We start from the raw sequence: 22,365 nt of genomic DNA on the forward strand, positions 1-22,365 counted from the left end.
CCCTCAATCTTGGGGCTTGCCCTTATGAAGCTTGTTACTGCAAAAAAGAGGCTAATCCTCTTCTATAATCCTCTGTAATTGTGCCTAAGAGACACCCACAGAGAATCTCTTTTGTTGCTCAGATGTGGCCTCTCTCTGTAAGCCCACTTGGCAGGTAAACTGCTATGTGGGACATGATTCCCAAGGGTGTAAATTTCCCTGGCAACATGGGACATGATTGCAGGTGATGAGCCTAGACCCAGCATCATGGAATTGAGAAAGTCTTCTCGACCAAAAGGGGGAGGAGAAATGAAACAAAATAAGGTTTCAGTGGCTGAGAGGTTTTAAATGGAGTTGAGAGGTATTTCTGGAGGTTACTCTTAAGCATTATATAGATATCCTTTTTAGTTTTTAGTGTATTGGAATAGCTAGAAGGAAATACCTGAAACTGTTGAACTGCAACCCAGTAGCCTTGATTCTTGAAGATGATTGTATAACTATGTTTCTGACACAGTGTGACTGTGTGATTGTGAAAACCTTGTGGCTCATACTCCCTCTATCCAATGTATGGACAGATGAGTAAAAAAATGGGCACTAAATCTAAATGAATAATGGAGGGGATGGGATGTTTTGGGTGTTCTTTATTTGTATTTTTATATATTTTTTTTTTGAGTAATGAAAATGTTCAAAATTTGATGTTGGTGATGAATGAGCAACTATATGATGGTACTGTAAACAACTGATTGTACACTATGGATGACCATAGGGTATGTGAATATATCTCAATAAAAATGAATTTGAAAAAAAAAGAATAGGGGATAGCTGATATTTGATAAGGAGAAAAATATTTACATGATCTTTAATTACCTCCCCACAGATTGCTTATTAGTTGCAAGGGGGAAAATAACTATACAGTGAAGACACAAAACAATACATTGAATACTTTGACCAGGTGATCAAAATTAATATCACCAATGAATTCCTTCAGATATGATACTCTAACAAGGACAAATCACTTCTCCGGTATTTCAGTTGGGGATACACAGCCTCAACATAATCATTAGGAAAAAAACGGACAACCGCAAATTGGAAAAATTCTATGAAACACCCCTCACACATTCAAACACACACACACACACACACACACACACACACAAATTTTTGATTATGAAGAACTAACCTTCATGGTAAAACATCACCTGAGAGCAGAGATCATATTTTTTTTTATCTTTGCATCTTCACCATCTATCACAGTATCTGACAATTATTAACAGCTTAATAAACATTGGGTTGAATGGATACTCTCTGCCTAGATGCAAGGTCCCAAACAGTTGGGACTAATTATGTTTCCCACCTTTAGCCCCAAACATAGTAAAGGCACAAAGTAAGTATAGTGGTTAAAAGAATAATATAGTAGTTAAATAGAATAATAATTTTTTAACTAGACAAACAGAATTTGTTCATAAATTGTTAAAGTCCGTATCCTCATCTCAACCAAATTTTCAAAAGTAAACTTTTGTCAAAACTTCACAGTAGATATTAAATTAAAAATTTACAAAATCACCCCAAATATACAAACAGGTACACACTAATTTAAAAAATCTTGTTTTTCCAGATATTTTATAAAAGGACAACCTCAAAAATAAGTTAAAGGGACAATAAAATTTATGGATACACTGCAGTTAGAACCCAATTTTATTGTTACAACCAATTTTTATTTACAGAAGATAAATCTCTTCAGAAAGATACATTCCTTCATTTAATCAACAGTAGAAGGCCTTATTAAACAGAAATAAAGCCTAAATATCACCTATGTTTAAACAGAAATACAAACAGCTTCATTAAAAGTTTTGGAACAAATAGCAAAAATGTATTTTTACTTAGGCAGTTACATGAATGATGTTGTTTTAAATTTTCTTCACTGACAACCCAATTTTATCCACAGAACAAATTTTACTTAAATTAACAGTAGCAAAAATGTAAAAATTAAATTTTAAACATGAAAATATGCAACAAATAAAAACAGGAAGTATCTTCATTACTAAACAGATTAACAAGTTCTTAGACACTCAGATACTTTCTGAGGCATATCAAAACACCTACATCGAAAGTTGCATTCATTTGAGAGGTATCAAGACATTTTCAGTGCTGAGACTATTTGCAGCACTTACAGTATATACAAAGCAGCGTTATACACTATGGTTCACATTTGATAAATGCAAATTTAAGTTTTTATGTCACAATTTCCCAATTCAACATACAGCTAATGCAATGACAATTACTCATCTCATTTTTTCTTCTGAAACTGAATGAGGAAATTACTTTTATTTAAGCACATGGAATAACGCCATGTCTTTTTCCTTATAATAACTGTATATTTTAAAATTCAAATACTTCATATCATGGAAACTGACCTAGCTATATGAAGGCTCCTAAATACAGGACAGTCAAAAAGTTTCTTCTTTGCAGATTCCATCAATTTATAGTTATTTTAGTACAGGTAAATACAAGAAACTACTTCAGATTATTGGACAATAAAATTTCATTTAAATAGTAGCTACATTTAAGTAGCAGCACACTTTAACCAGAACCATGGCAAGAATACACTCTCTTCTTCACTGTTTTTAGAGGAGAGGTGAGGGATCTTTTCCAGATCACAGAAGCTATGGATACCATAAGGCTTCAATGTATCTTTGAAAGTTCCTTTATTAGGAGTTTTTAAATTTAACTAATGGAACGCCTACAATTCAAACCAATCAGGAGTGTCTTACCCTTCACAAACTAGTTCAAATACAATATGTAATGTTTTCAATTTTTATAAACATCTTATCATGACTAATGGTATTTATAATGCCATTAATGGGTAAGATGTAAACAGAAAGAAATGCCTACATTTAAGGATTAAAGGGGTATTTTAGAGAGCAACTATTTTCATAACTAGAATCGCTATAGAATTCATACTGAACACAGATATAGTGGTATTTCAACCCTAATGTTTTATAACACCAATAGCATAGTAAATGCATCAAATATAGGAAAGAAGAGAAAGCATATTTCAGGACAGAAACCTAACAACTTGAATTTTAGATGTCTTGAACACAAAAGGCTATTTTCTACAAGCACTATCATTTTTTCCATCCAAATAGTCCAATCTTCTATCCATTTGAAATTATGATTCAGAAATGAAAAATTTTAGTGTAAAAATCTGTCCAGGAAAATCTAACTCATCCTATAATATATCTTAATTTCAGTTTTCAAGTATTACTTATTTGAAACAAAAACTTTTCCAGATTTCATTTTTCAATATACCATTTTTGGGGGCAGGGTGGGGGGAAGATCTCCCCCCTTGAAATGCAAATCCAAATAATTTCTTTCATAGCAACACATTTACAAACACCTTCAAAAACAGGGAAAATTTTATTTAAATAATTGATAGACTTTTCTGTCCAAAGACATCCAACACAAGATATAACAATATAATCACACATATGGTATGCAGGAGAAAAAAAGGATGGTTCAATATAACTATTGTCTTTAAAAAAAAAAAAAAAAAAAAAAAGAAACCAAGCAAACAAAACAGATTGTCTCAATATGTAATCAAGTCCCCAAAGGACATTCTAAAATCTAATGGACTAAAGAAGAAAAATCAGAGCAAATAAATTTTGAAATAAAGTAGCTTTACCACATACTTATCTTTCTTTTCCTTCTGTGAATAATTACTAGCACTTCCCTTCTTTTCTGTAAAGTAGCATAAACTGCTGCCAAAAACAACGCTCCACCTAGCATAAAGCATTAAGTTGCTCCATCAACTGAATGACTGAAAAATATTAAAAGCTTAAATCTTCATCACTTTGGAATGCAGTATAAAATGCTTAGTAAAGCAATTTAAAGCAGAAAACACAACTACTACATAGTATTATTCTTTATATTGCAAAGTAAGGAATTTATAAAATCGTATAGAAGGCTTGAGTGTAATCTAAAAAAGAATTGCCTGTATAATTTTAAAAGTGGAGGTTTCTAACTTTTAGTGTTCAGGGAATTTTTTTCTTTAAATCTGTAAGGTTTATAGGCATATATTTTTGAAGTTAAAATGAAATTAAAATAGTTTTAGTTCAGCTAAAATGGAAATAGTTTTCATTAAAAGATTACTTATTTCCCTTCTGTCCCTTCTAAATAATGAACTTTATTTAGAGAAGCCAACTGAGATGTACTTCAGTTGAACCAAGAGCTATTATTTATCATATCTCTTGTATACATGGGGTTTAGATTCACATTGAGATACACAAAACTTCATGGATTTTTTGTAGAGAAAGGTTAATAACTCTGAAAACAGAAGAGGGTAATACTTCAGTTTGCAATCACTAAGTTATATTTTTAATTTGCTTTCCATTCATGACTCAAAGAATGGAGCTCTATTAATATAACAATGTATTAATTCACTGCTTCCAGGAATCTAACCTCACAAAAACTAACGGGCAACTAAAGAGGTGAAAAAAGTCATTGTAGGCACTGAGAGGCTAAATAAATAAGTGATGACATTAACATAAAAACAGAAACCCTATTTCCAGTTCCTCTGTTATCCCACTGTGCAGCCAGAACTGTTGGCTTTTTCCAGTGCAAAACCAAAGAGCTGGATCATTTTCTTAAAGAAAAACTACAAAATGAAAGCGAATGCAAAACAATACACTATTTCATATGTAAGATACAAGTCACACTAATTTACAAATTTTTATTTACAGTTTTATATACATTCCAGGCAGACCAGTTGACGAGTTTTTTGTGCTCAAATTGATCTCAGATGATCATGTGAACAGCATGATTTGCTACCACATTGCTTTGATTTCCAAAAAACGGTGGTGGCATAGGGTTAGGAGGAGAATAAAATATCAAATATCACTGTTAAGGAAAGATTGTGTAGGTACATAAGGGAAAAAAAAAATCATTAAATTATGCTTGTTAAAGCATCTAGGCCTCTATGGTCTATTGAATAACACTGAATATACAAGAATGCCACTTCTAACATCCATTTTCATTATTTACAAAATGGGCTTACTATCAGTTGAGTTATTAAGTAAGGCATTCAAGTTCCTTAGCTTAACATAGAAAGGCAAAAGACATCTCAGTAAACCACAAGACAAATTTTAGAGGAACGTTTTTAGAATGTTGTTGAGATTTATCTTCCTTTAGAATCCCTTAAATGGTCAATACAGAAGGAAGTAATTTTGAACCCTATTTGTAGCCTGCACCATGATCCCAAAAACCTATACAGAAAATATGAGCATCACAATACTCAAAATCTCACCAAAGTGAGATGTTATGTAAGTATCTCACTTTGTTCACAAGATACACTGTATACTCCTAGGACTAAAGTGAGAGACTCTATTACCCAGCCCCACCACTTCACTTGTTATGAATATCTCTCAAATACATACAATAGTGTCACAGGTAGCAACTATGCACAGTCTACCAACAATGGCTCAGTGAATCTCTACTCAAAATGGTTTGAAGAATATGGAATGAGGTAGAAAAATGCCCTTTTCTCCTCCCATAGTTCTCCAAGATACATACTGTTTCACTTTAAGAAGTCAGAAAGAAAAAAACCCAAGAGCATTATATTTCTTCATCCTTCTATGAAAATGTTCCAACCATGGATGAAAATTCCATCAATTAATTTTTTAATTGGTTCCATTCATTTAATCAACTAGACAAAATTCTACTGGATCATAGAGTAACATTGTTAATAAGAACAAAAGTGAACATCTATAATATTGGGGAGGTAGAAAACAAATCTTTTCCTAACACTGACTTTAAGATTCTGTAACTAGAATTTCCCATTTAATATGGCCTTTAAGTGTTTCTACTTATTAGCTTTAAACATCTTGAAATAATCCAAGTATTTTAAAGCACTTGTCTGAGAATATAAGTCATTTGAAATACCACATCAGACTCCCCATGAGATTTCTCAGGGTATAAAGTTGTGGTTGCTTATTCTGAATATGCAGATAAACTGAGCCAACTTTGTACATGGGCACTTATGTGACCAAAGTGCAAAGCTCGTCAGACTAATTTTCAAAGTAAAGTTAACCAGGATTGTTCAGTATCACACAATCTTCAAAACTTGAACCTACTTATCTATCCCAAAGATCTAACTTCCTTCCATATAACAATTGCTTTTCTCTCACCACTCAAACAAAATTTAAAAAATATACTTAACAAAAATAAGACAAAACAACAACAAAAGCCATCCTACTATGACTATTTCTGCTGAATTCACATTTTGTTACATCAGATTTAAGCATACAAGATCAATGTACTAAATGTTCCTTATTTAATTCTTTTAACAGCCTCATGTTATTACCTTGAACTTACATGTACCAAGTAATCATGTGCTATCACCCTAAAGAATAGAACCAAACTAAAACATGAAACCAGACTGTAAGGAATGAAACTGGAGAGGTAAAAATAACTGATCTAAATGATATTTTCTTGTTCCCAAATATGCTACATTTTCTATATCTGTTTCAAAAATTAGCAGTCATTCTACTAGCTACTATTTAATAACAAACAAAAACCTAAAACAACTCAGTAAGTAAAACAAAAGTTTTGGGTAGCAACAATTTGATAAAGTAAAATTTTAAACACTGAAACTAGTAACTTAAATGACCATATTTAGCAAATGAGAGTATTAATACAGATTTTTACAACATAACTCATCATACCTATTCCAGGATTATACGGTAAATATCAATATTTCTACTGAAGACAATGTAGGGTGAAGGGAATTTAATTCTAAGATACATTCCCCCAAAAGAACTTTCTTTATTAAGTTTAAAAAGAATTACTACCAACATAGAAAGTAAATGTATTTGGCTCTCCAAAACAGGTATTTTTTATGAACATCCTAAGCTATCTATACCAGTGACTGACTGGCATTTCAAGAGTAAATTATTCATTTCATTTACAGTGTTTCAAGTTTAATATGTTTCTACTGAACACCTAGAATGCTTACTAAAATTAATCTTATTAAAGTAAAACTTTAAAAACTTATTCTGGAACATTTTCATTGCTTATTCTAAACAAACCAGATGAAACAGATGAAAGCAGTCGCAGATTCATGTTAAATTCCTAATAAATAACTCACATATAACATAGATTAAATTAAGAAAGAAAGGATTAAACTGACATCTGTATAACTTTTTGCAGATTTAACAAATTTCTAATCCAGTACATACTGATAACAGTAGGTATATTTCTTGACATCATTCAGTAAATGTAAAAAACAGATTGGTTGTTTAGAGGCATAATTTGTAAAGCAAAATAACCAGATTAAATAACAAAATTTTAACAAATATTGGCTTTTCAGAATTTCTTAAGAAAAGATTCACAAAGATAGCCCAGCTACATAAGAATAACTAAACCTCCTCTTTACTCAGGCACTTTTAATGCAGTAACCTCAGGCTTCATTTTGAAGTATTGGTTAAAACGAACAATTGCATACCTAGTGAGAAAAGAGAATAACAACAAAATTAGTCAAAGATGAAAAATTTAATCTTTCCTGTATTGTACTTACCCATCTGTTTTTTAAAAGATTTTCTAAGAATATATTTTGAGTTTATTGTGCCACCTACTGGACACTTTTTCTAATACAAAGGGCACTGAGCTTACAGTAGATTTCCCCACAAGTCCAATTATTAAATGTCTGCAGCCTTTATAATATTTGACTGAAAAATTAACTGAAATGTTTCATATGAGTTCTAAATGTTAATTTTTAAAATGCAGAGACAAATGTAATGCATACAGTAAATCAAACTTACCCAAGGAAATCAAATTCGATAGTGGAGTATTTGGCTTGAATCAAAGCCCACAATCCCCAAAAGAAATGAGAAGCCTAAAAAGGACAGGGAAAAAAATCAAGAATTAGAATGCATTCCTTTGTAAAATGAATATCAAATTAATAATTTTATCCTTTTTTATTAATTCCATGTGCAATATGTTCTTTCTCACTGCTTTTTTTTTGTAAAGAAAAATATCTAAAACAAAGATAATACTAAAGTGTACAGTTATCTGGATATCTGCACTTTCAGATATCTGCACTTTCATCTGCACCAAAAGAGTTTATGGTAAACTATAATCACTTAAAAAAATAGACTACATTTCTGTAACCTACTTTGTACAAAGCACAGAGTTCAGTACCAGAACTGACAAATACTGCTTAAGTGTTTTCAATAGTTATAATTGGTAAAAAGCTTTCCTATAATGTTATCAAAGGCCTTGGTTTCTTGACATAAAAATATAAACAAAAAGAAAAATCTGAATTCCAGAAACAATAAATATAGTTTAAAGGGAAGAATGTCTAGAGATGACAAACATCTGAAAGCAATTTTATTGACCCAATTCTGCAAAACTGAACATAACATAAAGGAAGCAACATGAGTTTTACTAACGCCATAGAAAAACAGGGTCTTAGGACATAAAGGGAAAAATAGAAGAGTGTATAGTACTCAGGAACTTTAAAGTAATATTGTTTATGTGCTCTACAGTTTATTTGCAGTTAAACATGGTATTTTAAAATTTTGGTAACGGTAATGAAATTTCACTTTCCGGCTACTACTCCACTAACTAGAAATACTCCAACTAGAAAAAAACAGTCTTAAAGATAAGGTTTTTGTGTTAGCTAAATTTACTATAACAACAAGAACAAAAGATCTCTAAGAAAAAGTTACTCAACTATGTCCTCGTTATTAAAAAAGCAAACAAACAAAACCTAATTTGGTAGGTGAAGCATACAGTGTAATAGAAAGAATTCTTAATTTGAATTATGAGATGTTGAGGTTCATGTACAGGCTCTGCAACTTTTAATAAGTCACAAATTTTTAGTCTCAGAATATTAGTCATTCTGTATTCCACAAAGGATTCTTTTAAAAGATTAACAGGAACAATATGTTTAAAAAAAAGTTAAAAAAAAAAAGTTTTACCCCCTAATCATCTCTATTTTAAAAGTATGTTGCTAAAACTGTCATTGTTTGCAGATGATATGATCTTATATCTAGAAAACCCTGAGAAATCAACGATACACCTACTAGAGCTAATAAACAAATTTAGCAAAGTAGCGGGATACAAGATTAATGCACATAAGTCAGTAATGTTTCTATATGCTAGAAATGAACAAACTGAAGAGACACTCAAGAAAAAGATACCATTTTCAATAGCAACTAAAAAAATCAATTACCTAGGAATAAACTTAACCAAAGATGTAAAAGACCTATACAAAGAAAACTACATAACTCTACTAAAAGAAATAGAAGGGGACCTTAAAAGATGGAAAAATATTCCATGTTCATGGATAGGAAGGCTAAATGTCATTAAGATGTCAATTCTACCCAAACTCATCTACAGATTCAATGCAATCCCAATCAAAATTCCAACAACCTACTTTGCAGACTTGGAAAAGCTAGTTATCAAATTTATTTGGAAAGGGAAGATGCCTCGAATTGCTAAAGACACTCTAAAAAAGAAAAACGAAGTGGGAGGACTTACACTCCCTGACTTTGAAGCTTATTATAAAGCCACAGTTGCCAAGACAGCATGGTACTGGCACAAAGATAGACATATAGATCAATGGAATCGAATTGAGAATTCAGAGATAGACCCTCAGATCTATGGCCGACTGATCTTTGATAAGGCCCCCAAAGTCACCGAACTGAGCCATAATGGTCTTTTCAACAAATGGGGCTGGGAGAGTTGGATATCCATATCCAAAAGAATGAAAGAGGACCCCTACCTCACCCCCTACACAAAAATTAACTCAAAATGGACCAAAGATCTCAATATAAAAGAAAGTACCATAAAACTCCTAGAAGATAATGTAGGAAAACATCTTCAAGACCTTGTATTAGGAGGCCACTTCCTAGACTTTACACCCAAAGCACAAGCAACAAAAGAGAAAATAGATAAATGGGAACTCCTCAAGCTTAGAAGTTTCTGCACCTCAAAGGAATTTCTCAAAAGGTAAAGAGGCAGCCAACTCAATGGGAAAAAATTTTTGGAAACCATGTATCTGACAAAAGACTGATATCTTGCATATACAAAGAAATCCTACAACTCAATGACAATAGTACAGACAGCCCAATTATAAAATGGGCAAAAGATATGAAAAGACAGTTCTCTGAAGAGGAAATACAAATGACCAAGAAACACATGAAAAAATGTTCAGCTTCACTAGCTATTAGAGAGATGCAAATTAAGACCACAATGAGATACCATCTAACACCGGTTAGAATGGCTGCCATTAAACAAACAGGAAACTACAAATGCTGGAGGGGATGTGGAGAAATTGGAACTCTTATTCATTGTTGGTGGGACTGTATAATGGTTCAGCCACTCTGGAAGTCAGTCTGGCAGTTCCTTAGAAAACTAGATATAGAGCTACCATTCGATCCAGCGATTGCACTCCTCGGTATATACCCGGAAGATCGGAAAGCAGTGACACGAACAGATATCTGCACGCCAATGTTCATAGCAGCATTATTCACAATTGCCAAGAGATGGAAACAACCCAAATGTCCTTCAACAGATGAGTGGATAAATAAAATGTGGTATATACACACGATGGAATACTACGCGGCAGTAAGAAGGAACGATCTGGTGAAACATATGACAACATGGATGAACCTTGAAGACATAATGCTGAGCGAAATAAGCCAGGCACAAAAAGAGAAATATTATATGCTACCACTAATGTGAACTTTGAAAAATGTAAAACAAATGGTTTATAATGTAGAATGTAGGGGAACTAGCAGTAGAGAGCAATTAAGGAAGGGGGAACAATAATCCAGGAAGAACAGATAAGCTATTTAACGTTCTGGGGATGCCCAGAAATGACTATGGTCTGTTAATTTCTGATGGTTGTAGTAGGAACAAGTTCACTGAAATGTTGCTATATTATGTAACTTTCTTGGGGTAAAGTAGGAACATGTTGGAAGTTAAGCAGTTATCTTAGGTTAGTTGTCTTTTTCTTACTCCCTTGCTATGGTCTCTTTGAAATGCTCTTTTATTGTATGTTTGTTTTCTTTTTAACTTTTTTTTTCATACAGGTGATTTGAAAAAAGAAGGGAAAGTTAAAAAAAAAAAAAAGAAAAAAAAAAAGAAAAAAGACAAACAAGGGGAAAAAAAAAAAAAAAAAAGATGTAGTGCCCCCTTGAGGAGCCTGTGGAGAATGCAGGGATATTCGCCTACCCCACCTCCATGGTTGCTAACATGACCACAGACATAGGGGCCTGGTGGTTTGATGGGTTGAGCCCTCTACCATAAGTTTTACCCTTGGGAAGACGGTTGCTGCAAAGGAGAGGCTAGGCCTCCCTGTATTTGTGCCTAAGAGTCTCCTCCTGAATGCCTCTTTGTTGCTCAGATGTGGCCCTCTCTCTCTGGCTAAGCCAACTTGAAAGGTGAAATCACTGCCCTCCCCCCTACGTGGGATCAGACACCCAGGGAAGTGAATCTCCCTGGCAACGTGGAATATGACTCCCAGGGAGGAATGTAGACCTGGCACCGTGGGACGGAGAACATCTTCTTGACCAAAAGGGGGATGTGAAAGGAAATGAAATAAGCTTCAGTGGCAGAGAGATTCCAAAAGGAGCCGAGAGGTCACTCTGGTGGGCACTCTTATGCACACTTTAGACAACCCTTTTTAGGTTCTAAAGAATTGGGGTAGCTGGTGGTGGATACCTGAAACTATCAAACTACAACCCAGAACCCATGAATCTCGAAGACAGTTGTATAAAAATGTAGCTTATGAGGGGTGACAATGGGATTGGGAAAGCCATAAGGACCAAACACCACTTTGTCTAGTTTATGGATGGATGTGTAGAAAAGTAGGGGAGGGAAACAGACAGACAAAGGTACCCAGTGTTCTTTTTTACTTCAATTGCTCTTTTTCACTCTAATTATTATTCTTGTTATTTTTGTGTGTGTGCTAATGAAGGTGTCAGGGATTGATTTAGGTGATGAATGTACAACTATGTAATGGTACTGTAAACAATCGAAAGTACAATTTGTTTTGTATGACTGCGTGGTATGTGAATATATCTCAATAAAATGATGATTTAAAAAAAAAAAAAAAAAAAAGTATGTTGCTATTATTACTATTCTACTTTGTTTTTATCTTCCTCAAAAAATACTAACAGGATATATAACTTCCTACAAGTTTAGAAAATAAATGATATAGAGTAAAGAATAAACAGCTAAAGTCACAAGCACATGAAGCACAATGGTTTAAAAAAAATAAAAAACAACGCTCTGGAGTCAGACTGCCAAACTTACTACCTATGTGGGAAAAAGTATTTGCATTCCCAAAAAGGCTAATGAAAGAATTCTTAATTCCAAATAAAATAATATATTCTGTGATTTACATACAGTATTTCTCTAAGATTTGGAAGTTGTGGATATGTAAGTGTCTCTCTGTTAAAGGTCATTTTAATCTCTAGGCTACCTACCCCTGGTGCAAAAAAAAAAAAAAAATTAAAAGCTTTATATGGTCAACAAATACTAAAATAAATCCCCAAACTATTTGCTGGAAAACCCTTACATAGCCATAATACTTCACTTAGAAAGAATCCCTTCCAAGTCTACAACTGATGTGTCTAAAACAACTTGTCAAAGTTCAAAAAACTTTAAGTTTATTTGGTTTAGTTTTTTTTTTTTTTAATTTTATTTTGAAATAAATTCATAGTTATATGAACAGTTGCAAAAACAATACTAGCCCCATACACAGAATTCCATCATACCCTGACGCCCCTCCCCCGATAGCTCAATCCACCAACTTTAACATGCTGTCACATCGCTATTTCTTTCCTTTCCTCCCTCCCTCCCTCCCTCCCTATCATCCATCATATATTTCTCTGTCTTCTGAACATATGAGAGTTAGCTGCACACATCCTCGAACATACACTATAATTCACGTATGTACTTCCCATGAACAAGAACATTCTTTTATGTAATTCCATTAAGAACAGCTAAGAAGTATAAGAGATTCAACAATGATACAAAGCTTACATTCTGTATTTCCTTTTCCTTATGTCTCAACTGTGTCCCCTCGAGCCACCTGTCCTCCATCCTCCAATCCCATCCAAGTTCATCCTTAGCATTCAATTGTCGTCTAGTTAGTCCGTCTCTTTTTTTTTTTTCCTTTTTTCAATTGTGGAAACATATATACTGCCTAAATCTTCCCATTCCACCCCCTCCCTAGCCTTCCATTAGTGGGATTAATCACATTTAGAATGATGTTATGCTCTTTCCCACCATCCATTTCTAGAAATTTCCCTTCACTTCAAACAGCAACCCTACTCTCCTTTCTTAACTTCCCACTGCCCCTTCCCCCATTTCGCTTAACCCAAACTCTAATTTCATCTCTATGGTTATATTCTCTGATAATTTCTTTGTGCTTACTGTGGGGTTTAAAATTAACCTCTGAAATCCCTATCAATCTTGTTTTTCTTTGATACCACCTTTACTTCAATAGGGCACATAAACTATGTTCCTATACTCCTTCATTCCCCCCACCTTTATATAGTTGTCTAAAATTACATATTTTACATTGAGTTCAAAACCACTGATTTGTCCTTAGAATTTGTGTATTTTTTATCATGTAGGAAGTAAATAGCAGAGTTACAGTTCAAAAATTATTGACTTCTATTTGTATTCCATTGTGTTTGGAGAAAGTTCTTTGAGTATATTCAATTTTTTTTTTTTTTTTTTTAATTTCTTGAGGCTTGTTTTATGTCCCAGCTTATGGTCCCTTCTGGAGAAAGATCTGTGATCACTAGAGAAAAATGAGTGTCCTGGTGATTTGGGATGTAAGGTACTATGTGTGTCTGTTAAAATTCTCTATATCTCTTTCTCCTTTCTTTGTCTCTCTGTTGGTAGGGCTTCCTTTAGAATCTGAAGTAGGGCAGGTCTTTTACTGGCAAAGTCTCTCAGCATTTGCTTGTCTGTGAAAAATTTAAGCTCTCCCTCAAATTTGAAGGAGAGTTTTGCTGGATAAAGTATACTTGGCTGGAAATTTTTCTCTCTCAGAATTTTAAATATGTCATGCCACTGCCTTCTCGCCTCCATAGTGGCCACTGAGTAGTCACCACTTAGTCTTATATTGTTTCCTTTGTATGTGGTGAATTGCTTTTCTCTTGCTGCTTTCAGAACTTGCTCCTTCTCTTCAGTATTTGACGGTCTGATCAGAATATGTCTTGGGGTGGGTTTATTTGGATTTATTCTATTTGGAGTTCACTGGGCATTTATGCTTTGTGTGTTTATATTTTGTAGAAGGTTGGGGAAGTTTTCCCCAACAATTTCTTTGAATACTCTTTCTAGACCTTTACCCTTCTCTTCCCCTTCTGGGACACCAATGAGTCTTAAGTTTGGATGTTTTATTTTATCTACCGTGTCCCTGAGATCCACTGCGATTTTTTCAATTTTTTTCTCCATTCTTTCGTTCTTTCATTTTCTGTTATGTGGATTTCTAGGACACTGAGATGTTGTTCAGCTTCCTCTAGTCTTGTACTGTGACTATCCAGAGTCTTTTTAATTTGGCCAACAGTTTCTTTTATTTCCATAAGATCTTCTATTTTTTTATTTACTCTTGCAATGTCTTCTTTATGCTCTTCTAGGGTCTTTTTTATGGTGCTTATATCCTGGGCCATGGTCCTCTTGATGTCCTTTAAATCCTTTGCCATGTTTTCGTTCTTTGATTGTAGTTCTTTAATTAAATTTGCGAGATATAACGTTTCTTCCAAAATCTTGATTTGTGTGTTTGGAGCTGGATTCTCCATATCATCTGGTTTTATCATATGCATTAAGTTTTTCTGTTGCTTTGGGCCTCTTGGCATTTGTTTTGCTTGATAGAATTCTTTCAAGTTGTATCAAAGGGATATCGATCTAATTTTTCAGAGACACAGTTTGGTGATGTACACTTTCTCTAAGTAACCAGCAGATGGCGTCTGTGAGCCACCTATATCCCTCCAGACAGTTCTTGCGTAGTGAGGGGAAATGATTCTTTTGTGTTCAGTTGGAGAGCTCAGCCTGGGCATGCCACTGGAGTCGCCCACCCTGAATGTGGGGCGCATGCACGGGTGTCCAGGGAGGAAGTGCAGCTCTCTCCCAGTGTCCCGTAAACCACTGGACTTGGTGTAGCGCCCCTGGGTTCTCCGAGTGGATCCCCCCTCCCAGCCGCGATCCTCCCTCAGCCAAGAGAAAATGCCGTGCTACGGCATCAGTGTGCGCCGTCCCTCTAGGGAAGCCCTGGGCTGCTTGGCTGTGCCGCGGGGCTCTCAGCTTGTTTCAGAATGCAGAATGTGTGAGGCTGTCTTTACTGCAATGCCTGGTTGGCTGAGAACAGCTGAGGTTTTCTCCACAGAGAGAGAGCGAGAAACAGAATATTTCCCCCGATTCTCCCAAGGTCAGTTGTCGCCAAAAGCCTCTGTCTGCTTGTTGAGGATTTGCTGTCTGTATTGGGCAGTTATTATTAAAAGCTCACTTGGAGCCGGGCTGAGAAAGTGCAAGGCGCAGCGTCCGTGAGGGAGGGGCTCCTGGCTCTAGGTTCTCAGCTGTCAGCGCGGGTCCGCAATTATACTTACAGATTTTATGCTGTGATCTCGGGCATTCCTCCCAATTCATGTTGGTGGAAGTTGAGTGTACTGTCATGTTTGTCTCCCTGCTACCATTCCAGGTTATTTACTGGTTTTTTGTTCATTTATGAATTGTTCTGGGGGAGACTAAGTCTTCCACTTCTTTCTATGCCACCAACTTCCCAGAATCTGGTTTAGTTTTATAATACAAATATCTACTTTTGTTTGCCATCTCCTCAACATTAATTTAGCAATCAATAGTATTTTTTATTTTTATAGTCTACTCTGCTGCTCTTTGGAAAGCTGGGTCATGCCCTGAGCGATAAACATTTGCTACTCAGTTATTTAACAACATGTATATGCTAGGTATTAGGAGATACCCTGATCTTATGCAGATGTCCTTGTCTTGCCCTTATCAAAGAAACTTTTTAATGTGTTTTTCTTCTTAATAAAAATAAGTGATCAAGGAATAAGAAGTGATCAAGGAAGAAGGAGGTTCACAGAAGAAGAAGCAGTATTTAAGACATGTCCATAAGGAGTGAGAGGAATTTTCCAGGGGATATAGAGAAAAGGACATTTTAGGTAGAAGGAACAAGCTGTACAAAAGTATACCAGCTTGAAACATCATGGAGTGTTCAGAAGATGATTCTGCTAGAGCAAAAGTGTGAGGTGAGAAATAAGAATTTGTAATGTTATCATTTGGATTTCATTCTGGAGGACATGGGGGACCATAAAATAGGAGAGTGACAAAGTCGGTCTCATGAATTAGATTCTAACTAGTAGAAAGATCACATTTTTAATGTACAGGATGAATTAAAGAGAGGAAAAAAAAACTGGAGGCAAAGAGATCAGCAAAGGCGAATAGGAATCAGAGATTAATGTCTTGATCAAAGGTTATAAAATTAAGGAGAAGGGATTGGAATTGAGAAAATTTTAGGAACCAAGAATATCAGACCTTGGAAAAGGAAGAAATGTGGGGACGAGGAAGAATGCATGAAAGCAAATTTCCTGATTTCCAAATATAGAAACTGAAAGAATGGTTTCATTAAACCAACATGGCAAAATAAAGAATAAATACTGGGGTAGAGTATAGGGTGCATGAAAAATAAATTCAGGTTTGGATACATTATGGTCAGATTAGATACTAATGAGATCCAAGATAAAGATAGTCAATATTGATCTGGAGCTCAACAGTAGATAGAAATACAAATTGGGATCATTAACAGAAAAGGCATCAAAGCCATGGGACTCATCACCCAGTGAAAAAGAATCTAAAATGAAAAGAGAGGAGCTCAAAATCAGAACACTAGGGAACACTAACATGTAAGAGAGTTGGGGGAAGCGGAGGAAAAAGAAGGAGCAAGGAAGGAGACTGAGCAGGAAAGCAAAAAAAAGTAGGAAAAAAATCAGGGAAGAACAGTATTAAAAAACTTAAAGAAAGGGAAAATTTTAAGAATCAATGTTAAATACTCTTAAATGCTATGGACAGATCAAGTAAGATGAGGACTGAAAAGTTTGAATCGGACTTAGCAATTATCATTATCAGTTACACTTACCTCAATTATTTTTTTCTTTTTACTTTCTTTTTTTCCTTTTTAATTTTTACAATCTACCTCCCCCTGCCGTAAGTAATCTCTAATCTGCATTCTATCTCTACAAACTTGCTATTTCTAATTATCTCTGAAAAGTGATATCATACAATTTTTAAAATTATTTTTTTACAGTGCTGAGAAAAAAAAGAAGATTGTAGTGGTGTGAGGAGTGCTTGAAAGATTAACTCTCTAAGAGTAAACAATGGGATTGTTGCCTAAGGATTTATAAGTTATGTGGTTATGGAAATTAATAGAAACTCAATGCTCTAGGGCTATGAGACATTAAACGAGTACATGGAAAAAATACAAACTACAGCAACAGTAATATTTCTTATGTTCAAAAAAATTTTAAAAATTGGCTAAACAGAAGTTTTAACTTGATTCTTAAGTTAATTAAATGTCCTAGTGGAAAAAAAAAACCAAAAACAAAAGCAGCAGGTATCCTAGGACCAACTGGAAAGCATGCCATTAATTTAACCAACATTTCTACTGAAAATAGATATCAGAACAGCATGTGAAGTCACATTTTAACAAACTCTCTTACTTGAGATGTATTCTGAGTGGCTCTGGGGAAATGCTGCTCTTAAGACTATGGAAATAATACACTTGTGAACCACCATCAGGGTCTATTTGTAAAGACGACAGAGCAAATATTTCCCATGTCAACTGTACAGAATTATAATAAAACTAAAAAGAAGTAGCAAGAATAACTTAAACCTAGTATTCAATTTAACTGTCTACCATCTTAGCCAAAATCTCACTTTAATGTATCACATCATTCTCAAAAGATGATTTAAATGATAGAATTTTTTGAAAAATAAATGAATGCAAAGAGAAGTAGGTCTTGCAAATAATAATAAAGCATTAAAGCACCAAAGAAGCTCAAAATGTAACTGGTGATAGAAAGGTTAAGAAGACAAACCACTGGATTAAGTCATAAAAACATATTTTCACTGGTTCTTCTAACCTACTTTTACCATGTTAACATTAAGATGTGATGACTTAATGTACTATGGAAAACCTCTTTTCCCTTAAATATGTCCTTGATTATTTATCCTTGATTATATACTTTTCATACAGTAAATTAAGAGAATAGATATAAAAAACTTAATCCTACTAGGATCCATTCATTAACAAGTAATTCCTGAGCACTTACCATTTGGCCAGATACCTATTCTAGGGCCTGGGGCATATAGTAATGAACTGAACAAAATCTTTGCCCTCAAGTGGTTTACACTGCAATGGGGAACAGCAGACAATCAATTTTTTTCATTATTTTGAATAAAAATTCACAAAACTTAAAATGGGAAATTAATGCTTTATAAGATGTTGAAATCTTAGAAACTTAAGTTATCCTAAGAATGTTTTATTAATTGCTTACATTTAAACTTACCAAAGCAAACTGATTGACTTGAATGAAGAGTATTTCTACCTCCTTTTCAGTAACTTCTGTCCCAAAGCCCTTATATTCTTTGTAGGCTTCAAGGTAAGAGCGCAGCCACAGGCCCTGTAGTTCTCTATCTGGATAGAGACTATAGTCTACATCACTCACACCTAAAATGGGAAAAGAAATACAGTGATGACTTTAAAAACACATTTTCTTTTGCATATCTTAATAATCCATGCCACTTTTCCAGAAAAAAATTACAAAATATTTCCATCTTAGGCTGAAATACTAGAATTTAAGTAGCATTTATTAAAATAACAAACCAAACAATCCTTCTGTATCCCAGCTTAAATTCGAATGCATACCACCACTCATCATCAGAATCAATTTCCATTGCTTCAATTTATTATTGTTTTCCATTCCTTGTTTTGTCTCTTTTTAAGTTTGGTTGTTAGCTCACAAATTTAATTTTATAACCTGCAGTTTGAAAAATACCAACCCAGAAGATAAAGTTCATACTATCTCGCCCAGCATTCATTCAAGGTTCTTCATAAATAGGTCCCAATCTACTTCTGTAGTCTTATAACCCTCTATTCTCCTTCATGAATCTTATATCCTAGAAAAATACATATATTCACTTGAAATTTTCTTCCCCATTCCTAAAGTGACCTCTCTTCTCTTCTATCTGCATATTCAAATTCTACCTCACTTTCAAGTTTTAGCTTAATTTTTTCTCCATAAAACTACACTGAGTCACTGGAGTTTCCTCTTTCATATCCACAGCAGTGAATATCTATATCCACATCTATATCCACATCTATATATGTTAATAACATGGTGATGTCTCATTATATGCACAGCTTGTCTCTACACAACATATGTGAAAATATGTATAGCACATATGTAGGAATACAGCATGTATATGAAAAGCTTGGTGAAAGGAAGTAAGTAGAAACTTACAAATTCAGTTTTATTCACTTTTTCCTCAATATGATAAACTAAAGTAAATAAAAATGCATGAATGTATCAATATATACAAATATAAATTCATCAATGAAAAATTCACTCTAAGTGTAAATTATCAAGGGGAATTTCCTAGTCTTTAATTTTAGAGCATTTCATGTTTCTAAATTTAGAGTCATGAAATAGATTTTAAATTAATTCCACTTACATTAAAAACTTAAAACTTTTATACTTGGTAGTTATTACTGATTAATCTTCAGGGGTAAAACTGACCAACTTTTCAATTACTCACAGCCAAAAACAAAAGATAAAATTCTTTAGCTTCTTTTGCTAACCCACATTTCAAAAGCCTGGTTCACAATGGAAACAACAAAGGCTTTTAAATGAGAAAAAAATTTTGAGTTCAAATCTCAGTACATTATACTTCATTATAACCTTAATGTAAACTTATTTTCTTCATCTATAAACTGGGAATATTACCCAACTCACAGGGCTGCTGTGTAGAAAAAATGAGATGACATTTATGATGTATCTAGTCTTTGGACTCAATGGAAGCTACAGTTATTATTATGATCTTATTATTTTCTGATGACATTTAAGGATGAAATTTTAGTCAACAACTCTTCTCCAGTGACCAAAACAAATAAATTTTTAAAAGGTGGCAAAAAAGTGGTGAAAATATTGTTCTTGCCCCCAGTTAATCATCTTTAAATAAATAAAAAAAAATTCTAAAAGTATCATTTAAAAGTAAAATTAGGAGGCAGGGCAACATGGCAGCATAGGGAGGTGTGGAATTTAGTGAGTCCCCTAGAACAACTAGTAAATAGCCAGGAATCACTAGAAAACAGTCTGGAACAACTGATTGGGGGACATCCGTGACCAAACACACATTGTACACCAGTCTTTGAAGTGGGTGGGAACGGCTGAGATCATACCATAGAACTGTAAGTAAAGTTCCCCAAATGGTAAAACTGGCATCTCTCCCCCATTAGCATGGCAGGCTGAGTTGCAAAACTTAACTGTGGGAAAAAGAAGCAGTCCCTTCTGGGAGCAAGGGAATGTAGCTCAACCAAGCTCCAACTGTGGTTTTAATTAACAAATTTGGACTACTGAATACATGCTATGAGTACAGATAAACATGGAGCAAGCAGGAAAGGAAACCAGAGCTTTCTCCTGGCATAGAGGAGGCAGGGCTGATGGAAAATAAATAAATGAATGAATAAATAAATAAATAAATAAAACAGAGACTTTTCGGAGTCTGCAGAGCTCAGAATACTGGAAAAGGGCTGTGCCCCTACAAAAGGGGCACATGGAACCAGATACCAATTCTGGATTCTGCCTGCTGAACTGGAGGGCTGGGGACTGGCTCCACAAAGGGGACTTTTTTTATTTTTTTATTCTCTCATTCTAAGTAACTCATTAGAGAAAGCTTCAGGCATTTTCAACTGTCAGCACTGACCCAGGCAAGGGTAGAGTTAAGATAGTCTGAGAGTTAAAAGAAAAAGTCAAGTGTAGAACATAATTCCCTAAAGAACTTATCTTCCCTAAGAAAAGGGGGGTGGGTGGGACCCAGCTCAAGTGGCAACCCTCCCTCAGAGAACTCAGACACCAGAGCCTTGGGGTGGGAGGAAGGGAAACAAAAGCCCTTAAACTTGGCTTCTGATACCCTCAGCCCCTGGCCTGGACAGGATCCACTGAGAATTAAATGCACTGCACCTCTTTATGCCAGTGGGGAGCAATGGACTGAAAATCACCACCTGCTGGGCAGGATAGGAAAAGCACAAAGTCTAGAGGCCTCACAGGAAAGTCTGCCAATCTCCTGTGTCTCACCCTCAGGGAAACATGATACTGAACACAGTCTCATCTTAAGACCTGGGCCCATCTGGTCTGGGAAAATCTGATTGGAGTAATCAAGGAAACCAGATGCCTAGACAACAAAAAATTAAGAATCACACTAGGAAAAAAAGAAGATATGACCCAGTCAAAGGAACAATCATACACTTCAAATAAGATACAGGAGTTGAAACAGCTAATTAAAGATCTTCAAATAAATATGCTAAATCAATTCAAAAATCAAATCAATGAGTTGAGGGAAGATATGGCAAAAGAGATGAAGGACATAAAGAAGACACTGGGCAAACATAAGGAAGAACTTGAAAGTTTAAAAAACAATTTACAGAACTTATGGGGAAAAAAAGGCAAAATACAAGAGATGAAAAACAGAATGGAGGCATACAAAAGGATATTTGAAGAGGCAGAAGAAAGAATTCAGGAACTAGTGGACAGGACATCTGAAATCCTACACATAAAAGAACAGATAGGGAAAAGAATGGAAAAATATAAGCAGGGTCTCAGGGAATTGAATGACAACAAGAAGTGCATGAATATACATGTCATGGGTGTCCCAGAAGGAGAAGAGAAGGGAAAGGAGGCAGAAACAATAATGGAGGAAATAACCACTAAAAATTTCCCATCTCATGAAAGACATAAAATCACAGATCCAAGAAGCACAGTGTTCCCCAAACAGAATAGATCCGAGTAGACTGACTCCAAGGCACGTAATAATCAGGTTATCAAATGTCAAAGACAAAGAGAATTCTGAAAGCAGCAAGAGAAAAGCAATCCATCACATACAAAGGAAGCTCAATAAGACTATATGCAGATTTCTCAGTAAAAACCATGGAGGCAAGAAGGCAGTGGTATGATATATTTATGATACAAGCAAGAATTTGATATCTGGCAAAACCGTCCTTCAAAAATGAGGGAGGGTTTAAAATATTTCTAGACAAACAGACACTGAGAGTTTGTGAACAAAATACCTGCTCCACAA

The 22,365-nt window shown here is 34.6% G+C and overlaps 1 protein-coding gene across 1 annotated transcript in view; it reads right to left on the bottom strand.

Moving 5' to 3' along the window:
- Positions 1-1,656: 1,656 nt before the first annotated feature.
- The window catches only part of ETNK1 (ethanolamine kinase 1), a 109,943-nt gene continuing 89,234 nt past the window's right edge, over positions 1,657-22,365 (bottom strand). Inside the window, exons 6-8 of the mRNA XM_037845505.1 lie at positions 18,579-18,739; positions 7,794-7,867; positions 1,657-7,477 (exon numbers count right to left, since the gene is read on the bottom strand). Of these exons, the coding sequence (XP_037701433.1) occupies positions 7,405-7,477; positions 7,794-7,867; positions 18,579-18,739 (308 nt within the window). The 3' untranslated portion in view covers positions 1,657-7,404. The remainder of the gene's footprint in view (positions 7,478-7,793; positions 7,868-18,578; positions 18,740-22,365) is intronic.

The sequence above is a fragment of the Choloepus didactylus genome, chromosome 8 (genome assembly GCF_015220235.1).
Source record: "Choloepus didactylus isolate mChoDid1 chromosome 8, mChoDid1.pri, whole genome shotgun sequence".
NCBI classification, from domain to species: domain Eukaryota; kingdom Metazoa; phylum Chordata; class Mammalia; order Pilosa; family Megalonychidae; genus Choloepus; species Choloepus didactylus.